The sequence below is a fragment of the Dermacentor variabilis genome, unplaced genomic scaffold (assembly GCF_050947875.1).
Source record: "Dermacentor variabilis isolate Ectoservices unplaced genomic scaffold, ASM5094787v1 scaffold_17, whole genome shotgun sequence".
NCBI classification, from domain to species: domain Eukaryota; kingdom Metazoa; phylum Arthropoda; class Arachnida; order Ixodida; family Ixodidae; genus Dermacentor; species Dermacentor variabilis.
The window spans coordinates 4,479,971-4,502,987 of record NW_027460335.1 but is presented as its reverse complement, the minus strand read 5'-3'; the positions used below and the strand labels follow the sequence as shown (position 1 = coordinate 4,502,987).

The following is a 23,017-nucleotide window of genomic DNA, read 5'->3' as shown; positions in this document are numbered from 1 at the left end:
TGGCAAGTAACTTCAGCAAATTGCGCCGGTGCCTACCAGGGCAATTGCTGAAATCTGCAGCGTGGGAACCGTGATGAACTGTTTCAAGCAATCACCATCGCCCCGGGATGACCCGGCACGATTTGCTGAATTCAGACGTAGAATTATATATAAAGTTGAATAAATAACGTCTCTAGAACGTATCAGGCCACAAGCCCGATTATAAGGCAAGTCCGCGAATTACACATGATTCCCATTACGGCTGAGCCGTTCGTAGCACCAGAGTTCCCTCAAGTAATCTCCATATAAAACAGCCCCTGTGGCGACAACCACCATCGCATGCAGAGTTAGTCTGTACAGAAAGCTGCACATCAGCACGGCAACCTATGCGCAGTTAGTGAAGCGAGGTGTGAGGTGGGGGGGGGGGGGGAAGCAGAGGGGGGCTGTGGAGGTCGGGGTTGGTCGGGTGACTGCTCACCACCGGCGGCAGCGTCCTTGGGCGTGTTAAAGGTATGGCGGCGCACTAGGTTAGTCGAACCACCACCACCGCCGCCACCGGGGGGCGTGCCGTTAGCGGGGGCCATACTTCGCTGCACGGCCGCCATCGACTGCAGCGCCATCTTGGTGAGGCCCGCCTCGGCGCTCTGCTTCTTCAGTGCCTCGATGGTGCTGCGCAGCTCCGTCAGTTCCGAGTCCTGCGGCAGAGAGAGGAGGACCGCGAGCGGTGAAGTTAACGTGCGCAGGGAAGTCTGAGGGGGAAATGTTTGCCTACGATAGCTGATGTGTGTTACGTTAATTGGCGAAATTATGCTAGGAGCCCTACATGTGATGGGACGACGTCTAACACTTTTCCAAAGCGAACAGGGCCTAAATATGTCGATATACCACAAAATCCCTTGTCCTAATTACTTAGTGACGTTAACAGCGTGGCGTTTGAACACGGAATAAGCGAGGTTTCGCTGTAATCTTATTGACTGTATGTAAATGCAAAATTCGAATAACTAGCGCAGCTGCATTTCTAAAGTGAATAACCAGAACATTACATCTTTTATTCGTGTTCCGACCTTTGTAATTATGTAGTGCACATTATGATTTGTATTCGGACATTTTCTCCAACTTACAATAAAATATGACTTCCACAAATTCTTTCACGAAGCTTACGTCAACTGTAAATACAAAAAAAAATGAAGAGAAAAAGCAGCACTACATGCGAAAAAAATAATATCCAGAATGCCTAGTAGTTTGCTTGAACATTACTTTGCTAGATGAGCGGTTTACCCGCTGTTCGGGCTTAGTGTCCATCGAGCTGTGCTGCTAAGCGCGAGGGCGCGGCATCAAAAAGCGGCCGCGGTGGCCGCATTTCCATGGGGGCGAAATGCAAGAAGGATAGTGTTGCGTGCATTGGGTGCACGGTAGAGAACCCTAGGTGGTCAAAATTAACCCGGAGACCCACCCCCACTACGGCGCGCCTTACGAGAATGACGTAGTTTTGGCACGTGATTCCGCAGAATGTAGTTAAATATTTATGTTAACGGCTTAATGCCTCTTCGCGGAAACAAAATTTCCCGTACTTACCTTTTGTTCCGCGGTAACGGTGAGGTGCTGAAGCCGCGAGGTCATATTCGACAGGGACTGCTCGAAGGCTGCCACCATGTGCGCCTGCGCATAAGAAAAAAAGGCAGGACAAGTGGTCAACAATCGCTTCACAGAGTGTTCGCATCATGAAAAAGAAAGAAGAAGAAGAAGAAGAGAGAGATGAAGAAGAAAGACAGGGAGGCTAACCAGATATTAGAGTCCGGTTTGCTACCTTGCACTGGGGTTGGGAGATAGGGGTTAGAAAGAGGGCAGAGAGGAAAGGGCTAAACATATTTTAAAGAAAAATAAAAGAAATGCGCACATAGAGACGCACACATGAAGGGCGTTCCAGTTAGAGACGTTAACAAAGACCGGTAGATCGCAAGAAGCGCAGTAGCGCTTCTTGCCCCATAAAAAATACGCAAACATGCACCTCGGAGAACTGGTATCGCCTCAGTGCAGTGACACCGCGATGCATGCCGCCGTACTTGTGACGCAGCCGCCTCCTCCGGCGTATCAACGTAGAGAGAACTATATAAACAAGTTAACGTCTAAAAGAGGATCGGGCTACTAAAACCTATAGCGCATCTGTGTCGAAGAGGCGTGACCACGTGTGCAGCCTGGAAATTCGCGAGTTTCATTTGCCACACTAACGCGTCCAGGGGGTTATACTACTCTCGCGCCATCAGGAAGAGGAACAGACTTTCTCAGCAACGTTTTCGATTTCCTAACTGTACCGTGTTTCAGTGCGGAACTATAGATGAAATAATTGCCACTCAAGTAACCGACAAAACCCCCTCCACTCACCCTTAACCCATTTGTTATTCTACAACTATTAAATGTAGCGTTCCTTTTTTTCTTCTTCTGTCTCTTCAGTTTATTTAGCTTTCCGAATGTTTCGTCTGGCATTTTCTTTCTTACTTTCCTGACCGTCTTTTGCGCTGTAAATACGTGCGTAAGTCCACGATGCAGCAATGCCAAAAATCGGCGCTTGCAGACGGCCCCGATATCGGCAAGTCCGTCTCGTGGGACCGTTTTCACGGTTCCCAGCTAATGCGCAACAAGGAAAACGAAACGCACTCGTAATTTACAGCGCCCGATACGCGGTGGCAGGCGACGCTGACGGGCGCGCGCGAGAATCTCCGGACCGTGAGGATGAGGAAAAGACACGCCCAGAGTTGAACGCGGATGTTGCACAAATCGGAGGCCGTATGGAAGGACGCGTCTCAGGCAGGAAACCGTCGATGAGAGACCCTTATGGTGCCGCAGCAATCTCCACGACACGCATTGCGGACGCTCTCGTGTGTACACACAGGCATCGACGCAATCACGCGCGCTCCTTCGATCTTGAGCACGCGCGACAAGGCCAAGTGGACACAATGTTGCCGGCTGTCACCAATTCGGCCAACGAGTTATTTGTCCACATGTCGGCGACGATATCGGGGGCCAAGGGTGCTCCGTCGCCCTCGGCTTTATGCTTCTGCGACCCACTTATTGACAAGCAAGGCGTGTTGTCGAAGGAGATCCTTTGTCGGGAAGCCAAACGGAACGAATTCCTGAATCAGGGGAGCCTTCGGGTCAGGTCACTTTATCTTCCTCGTCGGCGGCGGCGAGATGACACGAAGCTCGCGTGTCATCTCGCGAACGGGTGCATTCGAGAAACGTGATATTGATACGACGTATACCTACGCACATGTCTCTGTATAGCACGCTGTTGTGGTTATGAAATACGAGCTCGCTCGATCTTTCAACTAAGTGCCCGTAAGATTCTAGGACCTTAGTAAAATAACCTTACTAAAACAAGGTTGCGATTTACTTGAGTACCATTGATCGTTACAGTGCATGCAAACATCAATGTTACACTCTTAAAAAAAAGGTAGTCGCAAGCGACTCTTTTCGGGGTGTATCTGCTCGTCGCACATATGATGACCTTTTGGGTGGTAACCCGTACTCTCTTGAAAATACAGTGCAGGCGACTCCCTCACAGTACCGGTGACTCTCTCCCGCAAGACCTACTGAGGTGTATGTATTACTCCCAAAGCAGGAGTTGATGCGAGTACCTCAGTGGTCCATGCAAGTACCCCTTGGTAGTCAGCGATACCCCTTTGGAATGGCAACAATGACCCTTCCTAGGGTAGTCATCTGAAGACTCACAATGGTGGTGTACATGACTACCATGGCAAGAGTTGGTTAAACTACCTTTTGGGTGGTAACACGTACTCTCTTGGAGACACAGTGTGGTCGACTCCCTCAGTACCGGTGACTCTCCCGCAAGAACTACTGAGGTGTATGTATTACCCCCAAAGCAGGAGTTGATGTGACTACCTCAGTGGTCCATGCAAGTACCCCTTGGTAGTCAGTGGTACCCTTTGGAATGGCAACAATGACCCTTCTTAGGGTAGTCATTTGAAGACTCACAATGGTGGTGTACATGATTACCATCACAAGAGTTGGTGAAACTACCTCCTGGTACTTAACCAGACCCCTTGTAGCAACTGCTGTGACCTCTGCCTGGGTAGTGAATAGACTATCTCTACACTAAGATGGAAGCTCACAACATAATAGATTTTAGTTTGCATGTGCAACAAATGCTTAGTTATTCAGCCACCATTATATGTTATGATAAACTGCAATACTATAAACAACTAAAAAAAACACTGAGCACATAACACTACATTGAGTGAAACACCAAGAGCAAATATTTCGCTACTATCACTGTATTAACCTCAAATGCATCAATGGACTATACCTGGCAAAAACAGAAGACAACAGTCTGATTTGCTAAATTGGAATCAATGGCCAACCTTGAGAAACATTATGCTTCAGTTTACAAAGCATACTAAACAGCTGCAATATGTCCAAACTTATGAGGTAATTTAGCATTTCAAACATTTGAAAAAGGATTTAATCCTTTGCCATGACAAAGGACTCATTTATTTCAATATGCCATGGAGGCATACATGGACAGAGGAATTAAATTTCCATATTGATATTAAGCGACAAATTTACAATCTCACCAAATCAAAAGCAATCATACAGCATTGATGCTAATGGAAGAAAAGAAATATGCCTAAAGGCCAGATAAATGCAAAACCGGACATTATAAATAGTGCCAGTTCAATATCCTCGTGGTGCCGGCATAGTAAGTACATCCCATAATGTTTCAAAAGTGCAACTTCTTGGCCATCATTTCATCCAATTTGTCAAAAAAGACTATTGTCTCACCTCCTAAATGTTTCCATTAGCACTGCCTCCATGTTTGCGTCAAATGCTGCCTGCTCCGGTTAAGATCTGAAAGAACAGCACAACTGTTAAAACTTTGTAAACATTTTATTCAATAAGAACATGAACACATTACAGTAACCTTTAGCAAGTGCACATATAGTAATCACAAGGAACACTTATTTCTTATAAGCAGAGAATCCAGTTTACAGCAGGAAGAGAGGAGCCAGAGAATAGCTATAATGCATCCGTAGATGTTCTCTTTGAACGAACCATAAATGGCCTTGCCATCAGGGCATATCACAAGCCCACACACGTGGATACACAATAGGCAGAACATATTTAAATAAGTATAAGAATATATGTATAAGTTCATTTTCCAGATTCAACTGGAGGGTAGGTTTTTGGCAAAAAGCTGCCTGCACAGCTTGACTGTCCAGAAAACCCCTACAAGCAGTAGCACAAGAGTGGTGCAGGAAATCTTCAACAGACACACATAGAATAGTCACATTCAATAAAGAGAAACATTCACTATTTATGCATACAGAGTCTATTAATCTTTGCACAAAATTTGAACAGTAAAATCGAAACGCTGAAATGGTCCCGCATATGTTCAGAAATAATAAAAGTAATAACCAAGCAAACATGCAGCATCTACTAGCAAACACATAAAATCACATTTCAACAAAATATTTCCGCAGCTCAGCTTTGGTATACCCTTTTGTGTGTTTATACGTGTTTAGAACATGGGGCAGGTTATAAGACAACATTTGAAATTTATAATTAGCGCAAAAACATGGTATATTCCATGTATTAATAGGTCTTATGTGTATGTTAGCACGACACATGTCCAAAGATGCCAGAGTAGAATGAAAATTGGCAGTGGATGCCATTGAGAAATAAATTTTTTTTGACAACTTATTGTGTTATGTGCTTCAAAAGCACACTTGGAGGTAGTTGTATTGTCAACATTAGCGATTATTCGAACAATTTTCTTTTGCAATACGAGAACATTATTTATGTTTGTTTTGGTCATTGTGGCCCATACTAAACTGCACATGTACGTTGTACATGGCTTCACTTTGCTGTAAGTAATTTGAGACAACAGCTGTCTTCCAATAATGGGGCTCACTACTGTGAACTTATAGCATAATGCCCTCCAATGTCACATTTTCACATGAAATCTACAGAATGTTTCTATTATACATGAATGAAATGCAAGCTGTGATTCTATAGGGGAATGGCACTGAGCTAATGCCTACTAAACAATCTGCGTAAGTGTGAATGACAGCATCATTAACAAGACTACCCTGCTGCTTTGCATGGAGTCACTCCATCTCAGTAACATCAAAAGCGGGTTGCGCTCATCACGGAGATGAGACAAAGTTCCAAATAAGGGCCAGAATTATTTAGTATTGTTTATTGATCAAATAATGCTCACTATGTTCTGTCAAGTTAAAAATGCCACAGAAAACAGCTAATTATAATGGCCGCCGGCAACTCAGTGCTGTGACATACCACGTCTAGCGACTGCCTCATAACACATTATCCTTATGTAATACTCTAACGGCACTTTCCTTTTGCAGCAAGCAGTTAAAGTATTGAAGTACTGCAATGCACTTGCAAAGCAGTTATTACCCCATAGTGGGATCAAGACCACATAATAAAAAGTACACCACAGGTACAGCATAGAAGTGTATTCTGCAGTACTGCATAAGTGCTGAAACTTCCTTCTTGGTACTGCTGAGTGATTTTCATGCTGCCTAGTTCCTGTTTCGTGGTCTCACAAAGATTATGGAATGATCAACACATTGTGACTAGAGTCGCTAAAGTTATACATTCACATTCATTGGAACCACTTTATTTGTTTAACCCTTTAATGAGCACGCATATAGATACAAAACAAATTATTTTATACCTAAATGTGCAAAAGACATTAAGAATAAGCATAATCAACGAAAATAAAGGATATTTTTTAGAAACTCCTTTAGTAGTATGGGGGAAGTGGGCTTCTCCCCAAGCGACATATGGCTGCATTTGGAATCTGTACAGAGAGCTCTTTGCATTGTGTGTCTGAGGTCACTACAGCAGATCTTGCACTGGTCTGTCTCCTCTGACCGTGCTTTCAAAGAAAATGAGTCCCATGTCCTTTTTTTCCCATCCTGTGTTCCTGCTCTAAACCGACAAATGACACTTGCTGCCATTCAGTGTTGGCTCAATACATTTAACAAGAAACTTCTTACTCAATGCCAAAAATCAGCAAGAAAAATTTATATTTTTTGGTATGCTGTATGCAGAACTCATCAATGAAGGGTTAAAACAACTGAAGTGTCAGAGCAGCATAGCCACACACTTTTCACTACATCTTAGTATGTATATCAATATACATTACAGTACGAATGCTGTATTACTAGTCTATAAATGCATCTACCACTACATCTTGAACTAATGTTTCACTCTAGGTTCAAGGTGGCGATGCGATATGATATTTTGCTTCTTTGATCACCTACAAAATCTATGACAGCATTGCAGATATAGTTGCTATAGCTGGATTGCATGTTTGCATTTGTTAAAGAAAAAATGTAAATGAAACGAACAAGTACATCGAGAGAAGCAACTTAATGTTTCAACTAAGCCACATAACAAAGAAGGAGAGTCAGTTTATCTAGTGAAATATGCATGCAAACTTGCAGCTGACCACCCGTCTTCAAAATCCAGATTTTGAGCATGTGTCACAATTTCGCTTGCCTTTCTTGCTTTCACTTCTGCATCGACTTCAGGGCATCCTGGTGGCATTCACTTTCGCATGTTTTTGTACTTGTTTCTTGCATATACCATGAGAACTGGAATGAAATGAAAGAAATTGACTTTACATACCTAATCAACAGTTCAATGACTTCCAGTTTTCAGGTTTTTAAAGAAACTGCAAACACAGCACAGTTAAACATGGAGTTGCCCTAACCTTAGCTTGCTTTTTGCACTGTTTCCTTCATGTTCCAAAATGTACCAAGTGAGCTATTTTAGCACACCTTCCAACACAATATCTGAGAATTACTTTCAGTATTGGTGTTGGTCAAAACTTTAATGCATGAAAACGGCTACAGGTACAAGAATGTATTATTTAACCAAATACATATTTAGCTGAGCATGCAATTAATTTTACAAGAGGTGGCCATATGCATGCCAGATGCAGAGGTGCTGTTGATATCTTCATATTCAGTTAAGCTGCAAAGCTTTAAAACCACCACATCTCTACTCAATCACAAGCACACAGACCTGAACAGCTGCAAGCAAGGATGGCCATAAACTTTACAAAGTAGTAAGAAAGGCTTTGGCAGCATGCTTAATGTAAAAAAAAATTATGAGGTTTTATGCGCCAAAACCACGATCTGATTAAGGGGCATGACGCAGTGGGGCACTCCGGAAATTCGGATCACCTGGAGTTCTTTAACGTACACCTAAATCTAAGTACACGGGTGTTTTTGCATTATGCCCCCATTGAAATGCGGCTGCCTTGGCCAGGATACGCTTAACATCTAAAAGTGCAAAAGAAATAATAAAAAGTTATCAGAAAATGCTATTGCATGGCCAAGGTGCAATGTGTCCCTCAGAGCTGGGTACTTGTTTACGAGGCTCCTTGCAGCAACATTGCACAATTTATTTGGGTACCTGATGTTTAAAAAGCATGCATCAACCTTCGACATCAAACAATACACAAAAAACAATATGCAACATTTCCATGAAATAATATCAAACAGTTGAACTGTGAGTCATCAGATGGGAGAATTTAAGTAAACTGCACCATGAAAGCATTAGGTACGTGACAAGACCGAGGTTAGAGAATTGATCAGATGGATTTGACACAGGACAGGGGTAACATTTAATCCTTTTGTCCTGCAATAGCCAAGATAAACGGATAATAATGACCAGAGTTCACAAACTCTTAAAATACTTTCACCAAACAAGATGTTATAAAAGGTTTTAATTAATATTTCAAATTAGCTTATTACTGAAACATGCACACAAGGGAAAATTAGCCATGAATACAAACTTGAAGGAGCATCTCCTATAAGAATTTACAAGGGCAGCTTATTAAGCTAGTTGTTGATCCATTATCGTGAGTGTACAGTGCAAAGGTTAAACGAGGACATAGACACAAGCACTGACTACTAATGGAGGTTTTATTGCTGAATACACACAATAGTGATACAGCTATCTGAAAAATAACTACTAAAAAGAACAAAGCAGACCATCAAGAGGCACACGAAGAAATGTAGAGTTGCGTAAAAAATGCTGGCCGTAGGTTTGACTTCCCAGAAACTTGAGCTCTCTTTCAGATAAGGCAATGGATGGCTTGTTGATGCATGCACTCGGCTCCCATGCTAATTGTGCTACTTCAAGTATGATATTGGTAAGACCATCCCTGTGCTTGTGAATAACTGACATTCTTTCAAACCAAGGAGTGCAGCCACGCATGCTAGTATGATGTGCCAAAAAAACTTTCTCTGCCATTGCGCACATTATATGCATGTTCGCACAACCTCTCATGAAGGCATCTGGCAGTCTGCCCCATATGACAAGCGCCGCATGAAAGAGAAATTTCGTACACAACATTTTATGTGGATTCAACATGCCAAATCTTGCGCTTGACCTTGCAGATGCCTTTCTGACTGCCCTCTCAGAAAAAGAGCTAAAGTTATTCTGGAAGTCACGTGAACGGCCTGTATTTGTGATGCAATCATATTTTTTTGTATCTCGATTTCCAGCATAGTTCATTTTTTGGCCACTCGTCTGCTTTTCTTGTTCTATCTTCAGAAGTTAATGTTTTTCAGATAGCTCTTTCACTTGCTTGTGTAAATTCGGCACATTGAATAATAACCTCTCTGTTGACAGTCGGCACTTCTGTCTATGTACCGTTTACCTTTGTGGTGTACACTACCTATAAGAACTGTAACCAGCAGCTAAAGAAGCTTTATTCAATGCGCCATTCTAGCGCCCTCGCCCACTCATTAACCCAAGACTCATGGCAAGGAAACCACGGAGGATATTGCTCCATTGATGCATGACATAAATTATGACTGAGTGTTAACCTTCCTGTAGCTTTCATGACTGTTTTTTGTGAAGGAAAAGGAATGGAAGAAGAAGAAATGCTGCTGGTGGTAACCGAACTCGCAAATTTGACATGACGCATGCAGCACTGTACGAATTCATCTAGCCACAACTGTCTTTCCATCCAATTCAGTTGGTATTTGTATACCCGCATAAAATGTAGCGCTGCTAGTGTCAGGGTTCATGTTGTTCGCCAGAATAAAGAAAATGGGCTCAGGGCTGCAATGTCGACATTGCCATTGAATATTTAAATTTCGAGGTTATGAGTGAACTGTAATTCAGAACTAGTCAACGATGTATCAGTGATAAAAAAATTTCGAACCAACAATGCCATATACACTGCTAAACACTTAAAAAAAGGCACTGCACAATTTGGACATTGTTCACTGCCCCAATGCAAAGCTTTAGGAAAACAATCTTTTTCCCCTCGGTTATCGAGCGTTTTCAAGGGGAACTACGCAGCAACTAAGTTATAATCATGAATTAGACAACAAAAACTTATTTTGATTATAGACACCTTCCACTTGCCTTAGTGACATTACCGCATGAGAATGGAGCTTAATACGCTAATTAACATTGTGCTTACCATTCATATTGCAATACAAGGTTGGGAAAAATGCATGACTGAACATAATTGAGACATTACTGTGGAATGAATTCTCATTAAGTACATTCTATCCCAACTTTATTTAATCTGCCATAGGTTGGCAAACTGATGCATGAGTCGACTCACTCAGACTGATCTCGAAAGTGAGTCTCAGTGAGTCCGACTGAGTTGAATTTCTGTAGGTCATAGCCCGAATGAACCCAGCTGAATAGAATTTTGGTGAGTGTGAGTTCTCATTATTTTGCTGACCAATGCATCCAGGTAATTGTTGTGACTTACATTGTCTGAGATGACGAATTGTAGGCAATCCATTCAATTTTTCTTTTGAAGATTGTCAGGCATGCCTCCTGCTGTAATATTTCAGAGGTGTGCAGCAACGTCAATGGGCATCGGAGGCAGTGTCTACGTTGACTTCCTTGTACTCCTTTGTACTCTTTCCATTCCTTGTGCTCTCCTTTGACTGCATTCTCCGCATGTCAAACTGCACTACCAGACAGCCTTAAAAAGAGAAGTATTCATTGAAATCAACAACAAAATCCAGTGCTAGAAAAACATAAGATGTGGTATCACAGACTATCACTCCACATGCTCAAATTTACCTACTATATAGTTAGTGACGAGCTAAGAATACAGGAAGGGCTCTTGATAAATATGGGCACAATTGCCATAGCAAATGGAGCCCATTGCTTTTCAAGGATAATGATGTACGAACAGCAAAAATCACTGACTGAGACAACTGACTCGTTACAGCATGAATGGGCTGTTAAAACGAAATTTAAAGAGGAATTTTATCACCCCCTATACAGATACCTCCTTACTAACACACCATGATCCCTCTCCCCCTTTTCGCATTGGTACCATGCACAAGGAAGGCGCATTATTGGTCCCTTCACAGACATTGGTACCATGAGCAAGAAGCTCCCCCACCAAGGTGAAATAAGCAACCATAGTGACGCACCTGCAAACATTCCTTCTGAGGAAAACTTATTGCTAGCTAAATCGTCTACACAGGTATTGCTTTGTGAAGGACAAATACTGGGCCATAAAGTGCCAAGACCAGACTAGCATTGTCTTGGGACCAGAAACAGAGAACAAAAGCAGGTCATATGAAGGCCAAGGATGATTTGATAGAACAAAAATATACTAGAACATTCTGGTTCTCAAATACACAAACTAGACCGCTTGTGTTTATCCAAACATTATTAACTCCCTATCACATTTCTGGTGGCTAATGAATTAATATTTCAATGAACGCATTTTTTCTGATAACTTCTTGGTGCCTTTGCTTATAAGCTTTTTTTGGTGAAACATGGCTATTATTTCAAACAGGAAGTCAAAGTTTCCCTCAGCATTACATAAATCTGAGCTACTGAGATAGATACAAATATCAAGGTCGGATAAGACTTTGAAGGATGATACGGAAGGATTGAGGAGGCGCAAACATGATTGTGCTTCTTAAGCTCTTCATATATCAACAGTTATATTTGGGCTGTCTAGACTGCACAAAATTAAAAAAAATATTTTGCAGCTTTTTGTTTTTGTTTTCATAAATACACCTCATTTGTCATATCTATTATGCTAGGAGAATGCCAGCAAACTTGAGAGTAGGAAAAAATTGAGAGGTAGACATAGACAAAGTGACAGGAAGGTGGCTGGACTAAAACTGAACTTTATTCATGAAAACGACGTCCCCCAAGTCCGTACTGAACATGCGCAGGCACAACCAAACAAAAACACGGTCAACACCATATCTATACACGTCTACAGTTATCAAGAAATAATAGCTCTTTCTTGGTTAGGAACACAGATGGCGCGCTTACACACTTCTCGGGGCCAAGTTTATAGATGCGATAGGCTTCAATCAGTTCTCTTTCCTGCTGAGTCTTAGCCTTCGCCAAGATTGAAACGTCATTGAAGATAGGATTACAACCGCACTCCTTACAATGCAGCGGAAGATTACCTCCTGTGCCTGTGGGTATTAGATTTGCATGCTCACGCATGCGATCATTGACACAGCGGCCGGTTTGTCCTATATAATCTCTACCACATGTCAAAGGAATACTGTACACTACACGTGTCGCACGTGCGGTGCTTCACAACATGCTTGGTATTGCACGTACTCTTCCGCGAACTGTGCTGCGAGACCCTACTGCAAAGTTTTGCAAGCTTACAAGGCGCAGAACAAACCAAACTGACGTCGTTTCTTGCCGCAACCTTTTTCAATCTATGAGAAATGCCATGTACATACGGCATGACCACTAAGTTCTTTTTTATTTTGTCGCGCACTTCGCGATCCTCCCTGTTTTTCTTTTTCAAACGCTTGTACACAGATTCAGCCACTGCAGTGATCAAAGTCTTTGGATAGCCTGCCGCTAACAGTCTCCTTTCTTGCTGGGCGGCACTGTCTTGCATTAGATGCGTACAACTCTTTTCCACCGCATTCGACAAGCACAAAGAGGCTATGCCACGCTTGACCTGAATAAAGTTCAGTTGTTAGTCCAGCCACCTTCCTGTCACTTTGTCTATGTCTACCTCTCAATTTTTTCCTACTCTCAAGTTTGCTGGCATTCTCCTAGCATAACCATGTACCAACTAGCCCAACAGGCCACTCTCATGAACTCATATCTATTAGTAGCAGAGCATTCCAATATTTAACAAGGACAGTGGTATGCTATAAAAGTGGAACTAGGACTATATAGATACATAAAAATATTAGGGGGAAAAAAACGTTTTATTTTTACATAGTGGAATTGCCCCTATGGCATGCATTTATTTGTTTACTAAATTCCCATGAGCTTCTTCCCCAAAGTTAAGATACAACCAGGGGCAGAAAAAAGCTTTAGGACAGGAATGAGTGTCCCTTGCTACTACTTTACTGAAAGCAAACAGGTTCATATTTATAGGTGAAGGTGGCCATGTGCGCACATACGTTTGCACGCAATACTCAAACAAGCTTGCCCATTATTATTCAGTCATACAGTGCAGAAACTGTCATTCAATTCAGTTCAAGCCACAGATGTATCACTGACATAGACGTCACATTTCATGTTGATGAAACAGGCCTCCATTAATTCCCATGCAGACAATCTTTGCGTTTACCAAGAATGCGGATGTGGAAAAGATATGGCTCACACGTGCAGTAATTGCAGTGCATAGCAAATGTGCATTAATCTTATTCCTGGCAGACAGCTCATGTTCCCTTGCCAAATCGTTGGTGCAACAGCCTGTCTGGCTGATATGCACCTTGCCGCAATTAAGTGGAATTTCGTACACCATACCGACCGCGCAAGTCCCATATGGCCTTGTATGATTTTTACCACAAAGGGTCAGCTTCTGTGGGTCTGAGATGCGTGGGCACAGGCCAGTAAGCTTCCATGGAGCCAAGAAAATAATAGGTACTTTGTACCTGCTGGCCACTTTCTTTAAATCGTGGGCCACTTCATGCATGTATGGAACAACATGCAGCCTTTTCTCCACTAGTGGCTTGGCAAGGGGCATCCAAGCCTTTTTTGGCTGTGACGCTCGCCTCCTTAAATCATGGGTTTGCGGAACTGCAATATTTCTATCTCAGCTATTAATGAGCCAATTTGAAAATTTTTGCAGTAGAATGCTCCCAAGAGGGCACCTAACAACTTCCAGCGTACAATTAAATTAGCTATGTGGCCTGGTGAGGGGCTCTTTAAAGTACTGCTAATAGCGATATTATAGCTTTCCAGCATACGACAGGTTTTAATGTTATACAGAGTTAATGCATGAGTACAGATTAAATAAGATCGGGTGCATACGGCTTTTTTGGTGCCTATGATGCTTCGGCGTGGCTTGGAGAGACAACCAAGTTAATCAATGCTCCATCACACACCGTCGTGCTTTCCCCCATGTCGACGTAGCACTGGAACCGGTTGTTGGAAGATCTGAAAGCACACCCAGATGGTTTATCAATAGTTTTGCACATTAGAAGTGAAGCTGTGGGCACTGAACAGGCACTGATTAATTAAACAGCCTTTTTTTATGGTTGCTGTACTGTCCCAAACAGGTTTGTTATTTAGAGCCATCACAGCACAGCACAGCACTAATTCTGCAACCCATAGGTGAGCTAAGTACAGGACGCATTAAGCTAACAAGGCTAAGCTTATTTATGCAATGTCAGCAACCACCAGTGTATAAGAACAGATGATTTCACAAAGATAGAACCATATTGCTGATTGCCCAAGGTTTTCATAGTCCTATTGCTCAAAATGACAGCAATTTTTTTTTCCTCAGTTGGTTCAATTTAACTTCATTGCTGTGTGAATGTTGCAGCGCACAAATGAGGACAAAGATTGAACAGGCAAACAACAAGTCCGTTTTCGTCGCCTTGCCTGTTTTATTAGTTAAACGCTGAAGAAATTTGCAGAATATGGCATACTGCGACCAGTTATGCTAACTAAAGCACCATTACATTGACTGAAGCTGTTACTACTCCCTCTCCTACCAGATAGGGAAGCGATTGCACACCTTACCCCCCATATCAGTAGTAAACCAACTGCAGAAGTTTTCAGAAGATGGAAGTCCTGAAAAGGCTAGTTTCCTTGCGGCTTCTCGACACGGCAGTAATTATAGTTGAGCAACGTTGTGTTCGTACGGGCAAGTATGCGCTACACTTCTCAATTTAAGGTCAAGTGCATTGGCTGCGACGAAACAAAAATATTAGTAGTTGGCAGCACAGTGAAGTGACACAGAGCAATTTCCTAAGACTCGATCTGTCAGTTAAAAGCGCGGCAACCGAAGTTATTAATCGTGCTCGACATTTCCGCTACGCATACTGTTGCTACTTTGCCCATATTTATTTATTTATCATACCCTCAAGGTACGGTTGTACATTGCAGAGGGGAGGGGCAAAGTAAATACAGAGGCAAATCACAAAATAAGGAAGGAAGGCAAACAACATTGCAAAAAACATTGTATACAAAATAACATAAAATGAACCAAACAATGACCAAATCCTCTTTGCGCTCCATAACGCGCAGTACATTTACGCTCACCTGTATTACAAGATCGTTGCCTGTCATCAGGTACACGAACCCTCCCGTCCGCAGGCTTTCGTAGAGGTCGGCGAGTTTCCGGGCGCCTGTGAGCTTCACGATTTTCTTTGATGGCTCCTGCGAAACGAGGCAAGCCGCTTCTTCCGCACCAGTCGGCGAGCGTTCAGTTGAAGCCGGATCGGACGACATACTGCCACCGTTGTCAGATTTCACAGGCGCAACGCAAGCAAGAGGCAAACCGCTCCTTCCGCACCAGTTGGCGAACGTTCAGTTGAAGGCGGATCGGACGCCATACTGCCACCGCTGTCGGATTTCACAGGCGCAACGCAAACAAGAGGCAAACCGCTCCTTCCGCATCAGTCGGCGAGAGTTCAGTTGAAGGCGGATTGGACGACATGCTGCCACCGCTGTCAGATTTCACAGGCACAACGCAAGCAAGAGAGGAATGCTACTCGCGTTTAGATACTCGTTCACCGCCGTAGATAGCAAGGTGCCGTCAGAGCCATAGCCGGGCTTCTCATAGTTGCGAATCCAAAGTCGAAGTAAATACGAAAGCCGTAAGTCATGTGCTGGATCCTGAATATTTCGCTGCGCGCGTTCGCAAAACAGTTTTCGCTCACCGCTGCACTATCCTTGCTCAAATTTGGCAGAATGACCACATTTTGGTGCCTACTTCGTTTAGTATAACACTTAGCACAGTTAATTGCCTGATCTTTGTTTTAATGCAAACTTACCGGCGCTCATGAAAATGCGAGCTGCTGCCGCGATGGTGTACGCATAAACTTGTAGCGCCGCCTGTCGTCAGCTGCAGAAAGCAGCATATCAGGGAGCGCTGCCGCGTGTTGCCTGCTCCTGGAACAGGCGACCTTCCTCCATTAGACGCTGCTTTTTAAAGCTGACGGCAGGCGGCGAAACTGGTTTATGCTAGCGCCGTTGCGGCAGCTGTTTGCAGCCTCAAGGGCACAGGCAAATTTGCGTTTTTTTTTTTCTTACAAGCAAGGCACTTAACTGTGCCAAGTGTAAAGTCGACGCCAAAATGCGATCGCTCTACAAAATTTGAGCAAGAACAGAGCAGCCGTTTGCACGTTTTTTTGCACAGGGGTTTGCAGAACAGTGCACAAAGTTTGCACATTCCATTGTGGCCGCAATGATGGTGCAAACAGACCACAACATTTGTAGATTCCAAATATAAAGCGTTGACAGACCACCACGCCCCACAGAAGCCTTCGTACGAGGCAATACCCCTCTAAAGGACACTGCTTCACAGAAGTGGTGCCTTTTCGGACTGTTACCTCAGATTTTCGCTTCTAAAATTATAGAGGGAAACGAAGGCTGGGAGGTTTACCTCCTATTCAGGGAAGTTGTAGGCATGCTTTTGTATGATGAGCTTCCCTCAGAGTCTCTTGTTTATATGGAGGGGAAAATTCAAGAATTTCTCCGTTCATTCGTTACCTGCTACCCAGAAGCCCGCATAATCCCTAAATTACATTACCTTGTGCACTACCCACGCATGATCTCTTTTCGGACCACTCAAACAAATCTGGCGTATGAGGTTCAAGGCATCAAAGATGAAAAACTTCAAAAACATGCGTAAAACACTTGCAGAGCTTCACCAACTTTCTCAAAGCTATGAATTCCGTGAGATTGTCTTCAACCAATGCCACACCATGTCAGTCCTGAAACCTGTGCGAAGATCTGTTTTACATACGTGCATTGAGGAGCGCCTGCCTGCAGGTAACGTATGGCAGGCGAAGTCAGTCACTATGCCGCAAATGGCATACCATGTGGGAGATGTGCTTTTAATGACCAAGGGAGACGAAATTGACTTATGGGGTTTTACGTGCCAAAACCACTTTCCGATTATGAGGCACTTGTAGTGGAGGACTCTGGAAATTTCTACCACCTGGGGTTCTTTAATGTGCACCTAAATCTAAGTACGCGGGTGTTTTCGCATTTCGCCGCCATCGAAATGCGGCAGCCGTGGCCGGGATTCGATCCCGCGACCTCGTGCTCAGCAGCCCAATACCATAGCCGCTGAGCAACCACGACGGGTAAGGCAGACGACCCACAATTTGGACAGATTGCAGGTATTTTTGCGGCTCAGGATGAGGTTCTGTTCTTGTTAGACAAGATGGGACTTGTTGAATTCAGGAGACATCGATAAGCACGTAAGGTATCTAAGCGCAATGTAGTCTGTGCGGCGCAGCCAGAAGATGAGGTATTACCAGAGTTCCTCGATCTTTATCTGGCAGGGAAAGTGGTACCCAGATGTGAATTAGTGGTTTCATTAAAAATTGTAATATTTGCTTAGCTTTATGTTATGAACTCTAAGTGGGTGTACTTCACAGTTTGTGTTCTGTTGACGTTGTGTGTATATTCGTGTTGTATTTTTTTCTTGTTTTTTCCATTCTGTGCATGGGCAATCAATATTCATGCACTCCCCCCCCCCCCTTAAGGTATCTTTATGTACAAAATACATATTAATGTACAGTGCGTTGCATAAATATACCAACCAGTGTTATTACTTTTGGAGTTTGGTGTTGTACCACCCTGCTTCAATTATTTCTTACTGAAAAATTAAAAAAACAATTTGCCTTTCTTGCTATCCTGATTATGCTGTAATACAGCACTGCATGAAACGCATTTTACTTTTTGCGGCTATAGAGTTGAACTCGGGTTGTTACATACCGTGCTCTTTCCTTTGGTATAGTCACTCAGTTATTTGATTGAGTGAACCAACGAATCCACATTCACTGCAACCTATAACATCATATGTGCCTTTCACTGACTCCCTTCAAACAGCATGGGAGTCATCCATTTCATGCGTCATTCCCGACTTCGTTTTGTGACTACCCTTGGAAAAAAAGGTAGTCAGCGACTGAAAAAAGAGAGTCGAGGTAGTCGTGACCCTCTTTTGACTCTCTTTTTTTTAAGAGTGTACGTGTGTGTATAATGCAACACGCATCACGTTTTATAGTAGTTTCGAACTTACTGGGGCTTTACAATTTGTACTCTTGTCTTTTTTTTTATCTTCCATAACGTCTGTACTGAGAAGAACATCACAGTGGAGCGCTTCCGATCAATTTCGACCACTTGGGGGTTTCTCGACGCGTGCGTACAGTCACAGCAAAGATGCAGTCTACATTACCGAGCGTTCTATAAATCTACGAAGAAACTGCGATGACGGAACAACAGCTTAACGACACTGGAAGAAGCCCTATAGTTACCTATGTACAAGAAGAATTCGAGAACAATGGGAAATTGTCCGGCACATCCTATTTGAACTCCTTTTATAACTTTTCCACACAGCGCATCCCGATAACGAGCACTTCGACGAAAGTCGATCGCGTCAGGCACGAACAGGTTCTCAAGCGCCTACAGCCACCGACCAAATCCGGGTGGAATGAACAAAGTTTTCAAGCCCGAATCGGGTTCACGACGACGGCCAACAATATTGGAGTGCAACCAGGCCTGGGTGGGCTTTCTGAGTCAGAAAAGCGCTGTACACAGTTGATTAATCACCGTCTGAAGAACGAGCAGTAGCCTCGAGTTGGCGGGAAAAAAGAATGTCCCGCAAAAGCAACAGCCAGCCGAAAGCGACCAGCTAAATTTATATCACGGCTGCGCTAGCAGACAACAACAATGGTCTATCGCAATCGTTACCTCGCGCGTTGAGTGCTTGAACCACACCTATGCATATCCGCCTCAATTCCCGGTGCATGCGACGAACTCGTATGTAAATCGGAAAGCGGTGCCTCGACGACTTCAGCATTACTCGCAATCAGTGACGTTTCTAAACTCTCACCGTCGCTCGCAGTGACCTATATCGTTGCATTTTCCATCTTCGGCAAGGACATATGCGGGCTCTTTTCTATATTTGGCGCCGCCGTGCTTAACTGCACCGAAGTTGCCGTAGGCGACGGTTGCGCACGAAAATGTGAGATCGATATTCACGATACTATCCAACGCTCGCGCACCGAGTTCTTGGATATGTTTGCACGAGCGCGCGTGCAGGACATCGACTGGTGAACAGCAGCGAAATATGCAAGGCACAAGGCGAGACGGCGAATTACAAATGTTGCGTGCGCGTTGTCAGCGATCATGTCTTTCCGTGCCGTAGCCTGCCTACATCGGTGGTATAGAGTGCTCATTGCGAGGCCACGATAAATTTTGTGAACTTGCTGATGCCGTACGATCTGGAGTACTAATAAAAAAAGAAAAAGAAGAAGACTGAAGTACGCGTAGCCTGAAGCTTAATGCGGACTAAACACAGTGTAAAACAAGGACAGCTCCATGGGACTTAATTATCATCGGCGGAATCTGTCGTTTCTGTCTGTCTTGGCGTCCTTGCGGCAAAGTATTTTTTTTTTGCAAGAGGTCAACGCTGTGCATAAGTCGTGGCGGATACGCTTGTCATCTTCGTGGTTCACGTAAATAAGCTGAAAACGGTGGCCGTTTCGCCCTAATGCATTTCCTTCCATCCGCAGTGCTTCTTAAGCTCGTATTTCATGGGGCTTCTGGAAACTACGTCACGGTTGTAAGGGAAACGTTGTGGTTTGGTTCTGCGAATTAATCTCGAGAACCTGTACCTTAAATGGACGTCTAAAGACAAATATACTTAAGGCCTTATTGGTAAGTTATGCTTACGGAGTATAAAACATGCTGCTTTCATCACGATAGCAGGATTTGTACAAAAGAAGGTATACGCAAAAGAACAATAAAGGCGGAGAAATAATCTCAAAATTCCAGCACCAGCCGGGGACGTATATGTTCGGACGATCACTTTTGGGGATACTATTTTTGGGATTTGGCTTTCGCATGACGAAGTACGCGGCACGTGGAATGATTCGAGCGGTTTTGCCCAACCAGCCAATCAGCAAATCGGCTCAACCGGTTTTGCTCAACCAGCCAATCAACGCGCACTGAAAGTGATATCGCCGAAAGTGATCGTCCGAGACTACGTACTCTGCCTGCGATATGCGATTAATTTTAGGAACGTCTATAGTAAACACTGCGATTATTAGTACATAAAGAATGCACACATATCATCCGAGACCCGCCGTGGTTGCTCAGTGGCTATGGTGTTGGGCTGCTGAGCACGAGGTCGCGGGATCGAATCCCGGCCACGGCGGCCGCATTTCGATGGGGGCGAAATGCGAAAGCACCCGTGTGCTTAGATTTAGGTGCACGTTAAAGAACCCCAGGTGGTCAAAATTTCCGGAGTCCTCCACTACGGCGTGCCTCATAATCAGAAAGTGGTTTTGGCACGTAAAACCCCAAATATTATTATATCATCCGAGAGCGTACAAAGAGGGAGCCTAGCAACGTTTGAGGGCTGCAGATGCTACGCAAGACAAGTCCTAATCCGGAAACACAGCGAAATTCATGACGTCGGCACGACGTATCTAGTGGCACAGCCTCAACGCGAAGTTCGTGCGCGAAAGACTGACCTTCATTTTCTGAGCAAATAAGTAATCTCGATCCGCCAAGAAAGTGCCGGTGAAGGCCTGGAAAGAGCGATGTTACATGTCGAGACTCGTTTACTCTCTCGAAACTAGATCGCGTCGATTTCACGTGGCATATTCGGCAGAACGTTTCACTGCAGAGTTCTGGCACATATTCGAGTGAAAGACCACTGCAAGGCAGTACTACGAGAATACGCAGGTCTAATAGCGATAATCAGTCATCATCACTGCCGTTAGAGCCAACCTAACGTCTCACTAAAGTTCGTGTAGTAAGTGCCATACGTGACCTTCGCAACACTGTCGGAGTGCTCTGCAGCGAGCCGTCCAACATGCCACCGGAAGCACGTCCCCCAACACGGGATGGCACGCGGAGTGCCTGTCGGAAGACGAGCGTCTTCGCATTTCGCCATTGTCTGTCGCACTGCAACTTTGGAACCGCCGGCAAGCGATCGAACGTCGCGCTCTGCAGCGGAGCCTCTCCGCAGATGATTCGAGAAGAGGCGCGCAGCTGGACAAGTCTTTTTAGGAGGCGCTGGCTGGACACAGATACCACGCGCGAAGCAACCTCGATCGCGTATACACCCACAGTGCGTGCCATCGTCGCGCGTGTGCCGATGGGGTCACCGCGACCTTGGCACCAGATTGGCGCAACTGGCAATGGGCTCGGCGTACGCCGAGGTGTACAGGTGCAGCGGGATTGCGCAACGGACACGCGGCATCAGCGTGGCGCAACTTCTGCTGCCCCGACTCTGCCGCATAGAAGAGGTGATTACGCGCGCGCGATCGCACCTACGACGTGCCGCCGGTGTATAAGGAGCGGAGGAGGCCCGGTTGCCACAGTGCTTCACACCTCGCGGAAACGAGCGTTATATATGCATGTACCGTCTCTTCTCTGCTTTTGGCCGCATCCTTTAATATAGGGTCGCGTTCCGTCCGCAACGAGGCGGATTAGCCGCAGCTAGGCTAGAAATGGGAGAAACAAAGAACGCAACACGAGTGCGGAGGTTGGGGAGTGCTTAGAAATAGCGCCTTCCAAAAAGAGGCCAAGCCACCGTGTACTCTTCCGTGTACACACTTCTAGCGTCCTTTCGCCAACACGGTCGATAACGTGTCATCACATTGGGCGCCTAATATTTGGAGACCGCCCATTAGGCAGTGCACTGGGGAGCGTAAGATCAACGTGGCCACAAATACGCACGATCGCGAAGAGAGATATGCCCGAGTTGAATGAAGAAGGGAGAACGAAAGCGTGACGTTTCGCGCATCGCCTTTTAGGCGACGCGCGAAACGTTTTTCGATCCGCATGTAAATTGATTAGATAGACAAAGTGCTATAACACCGATCAAGCAGCGTTCATGAGAATGAATAAAAAAGAAAGAAGAAAGTACATATTGTCGATCTCGCGTTAACGTCACGCTTTGGAATGAACAACTGAGCCACATGAACTCTTCCCAACGGGGTTATAAGGAATAAACGCTTATTTTACGCAGCAACGTCCTGTGTATGGCATAGCCAATATCGTGCCAACGTTCCTCCGCTTTTGTGTACTAGACAAGCCGACTTTGCAGGCTCACGGGACTGCACTCATCCCGCGGGAAGATGCGTGCGTTAGGCTCCCACTCGCGGCAAGTTGCTTTGCCGTCCATTTTCATTTCGTTTCAGCTATAGTCATACTTACACTTCATTTAAAAACTACAAATAACTGCCCCTACGCTTTCCTTGGCTTCATTATCTGATGGCTTGACATGATTGTCCTCGCCACTAACAAAACCGAGTGCCCCCCGGTTCCCTTTCTCGTCCATCATGTGATAGTGGGACCAACCACTTCGAGCGTAACTGATCGAAGCAGCAAATTTGTGCCCTCGAGCACGCGATATCCTCGATGGCTCTCGAAACTGTACAATGTGTCACAGTGTGAGGTGCACGTATCGAACGACTGCATCAACCTCCAATGCACGCATTTATCCGGTATCACGGATTCGCAGCGCCGATCCATCCGCTTCCACGACCCATACATACAGTGCGTATTTCGGATTCGT

At 44.5% G+C, this 23,017-nt stretch overlaps 1 protein-coding gene and 1 long non-coding RNA gene across 6 annotated transcripts in view; both read right to left on the bottom strand.

Annotated features, from left to right (window-relative positions):
• The window catches only part of LOC142568142 (uncharacterized), a 322,514-nt gene that overhangs the window by 27,925 nt on the left and 271,572 nt on the right, over nt 1-23,017 (bottom strand). For 4 of the 5 annotated variants that reach the window (XM_075678214.1, XM_075678212.1, XM_075678213.1 and 1 more), the window contains 2 exons: nt 1,555-1,638; nt 458-674 (listed from right to left, as the gene is read on the bottom strand). In XM_075678214.1, coding sequence (XP_075534329.1) covers nt 458-674; nt 1,555-1,638 — 301 coding nt within the window. The remainder of the gene's footprint in view (nt 1-457; nt 675-1,554; nt 1,639-23,017) is intronic. The other variant, XM_075678215.1, reaches the window with a different exon arrangement.
• Nucleotides 8,363-14,712, bottom strand: LOC142568145 (uncharacterized). The gene is made up of 3 exons (XR_012825370.1): nt 14,278-14,712; nt 10,772-10,990; nt 8,363-8,445 (listed from the first exon to the last, which is right to left on the bottom strand). It is a non-coding gene; the product is annotated as an uncharacterized LOC142568145 (long non-coding RNA).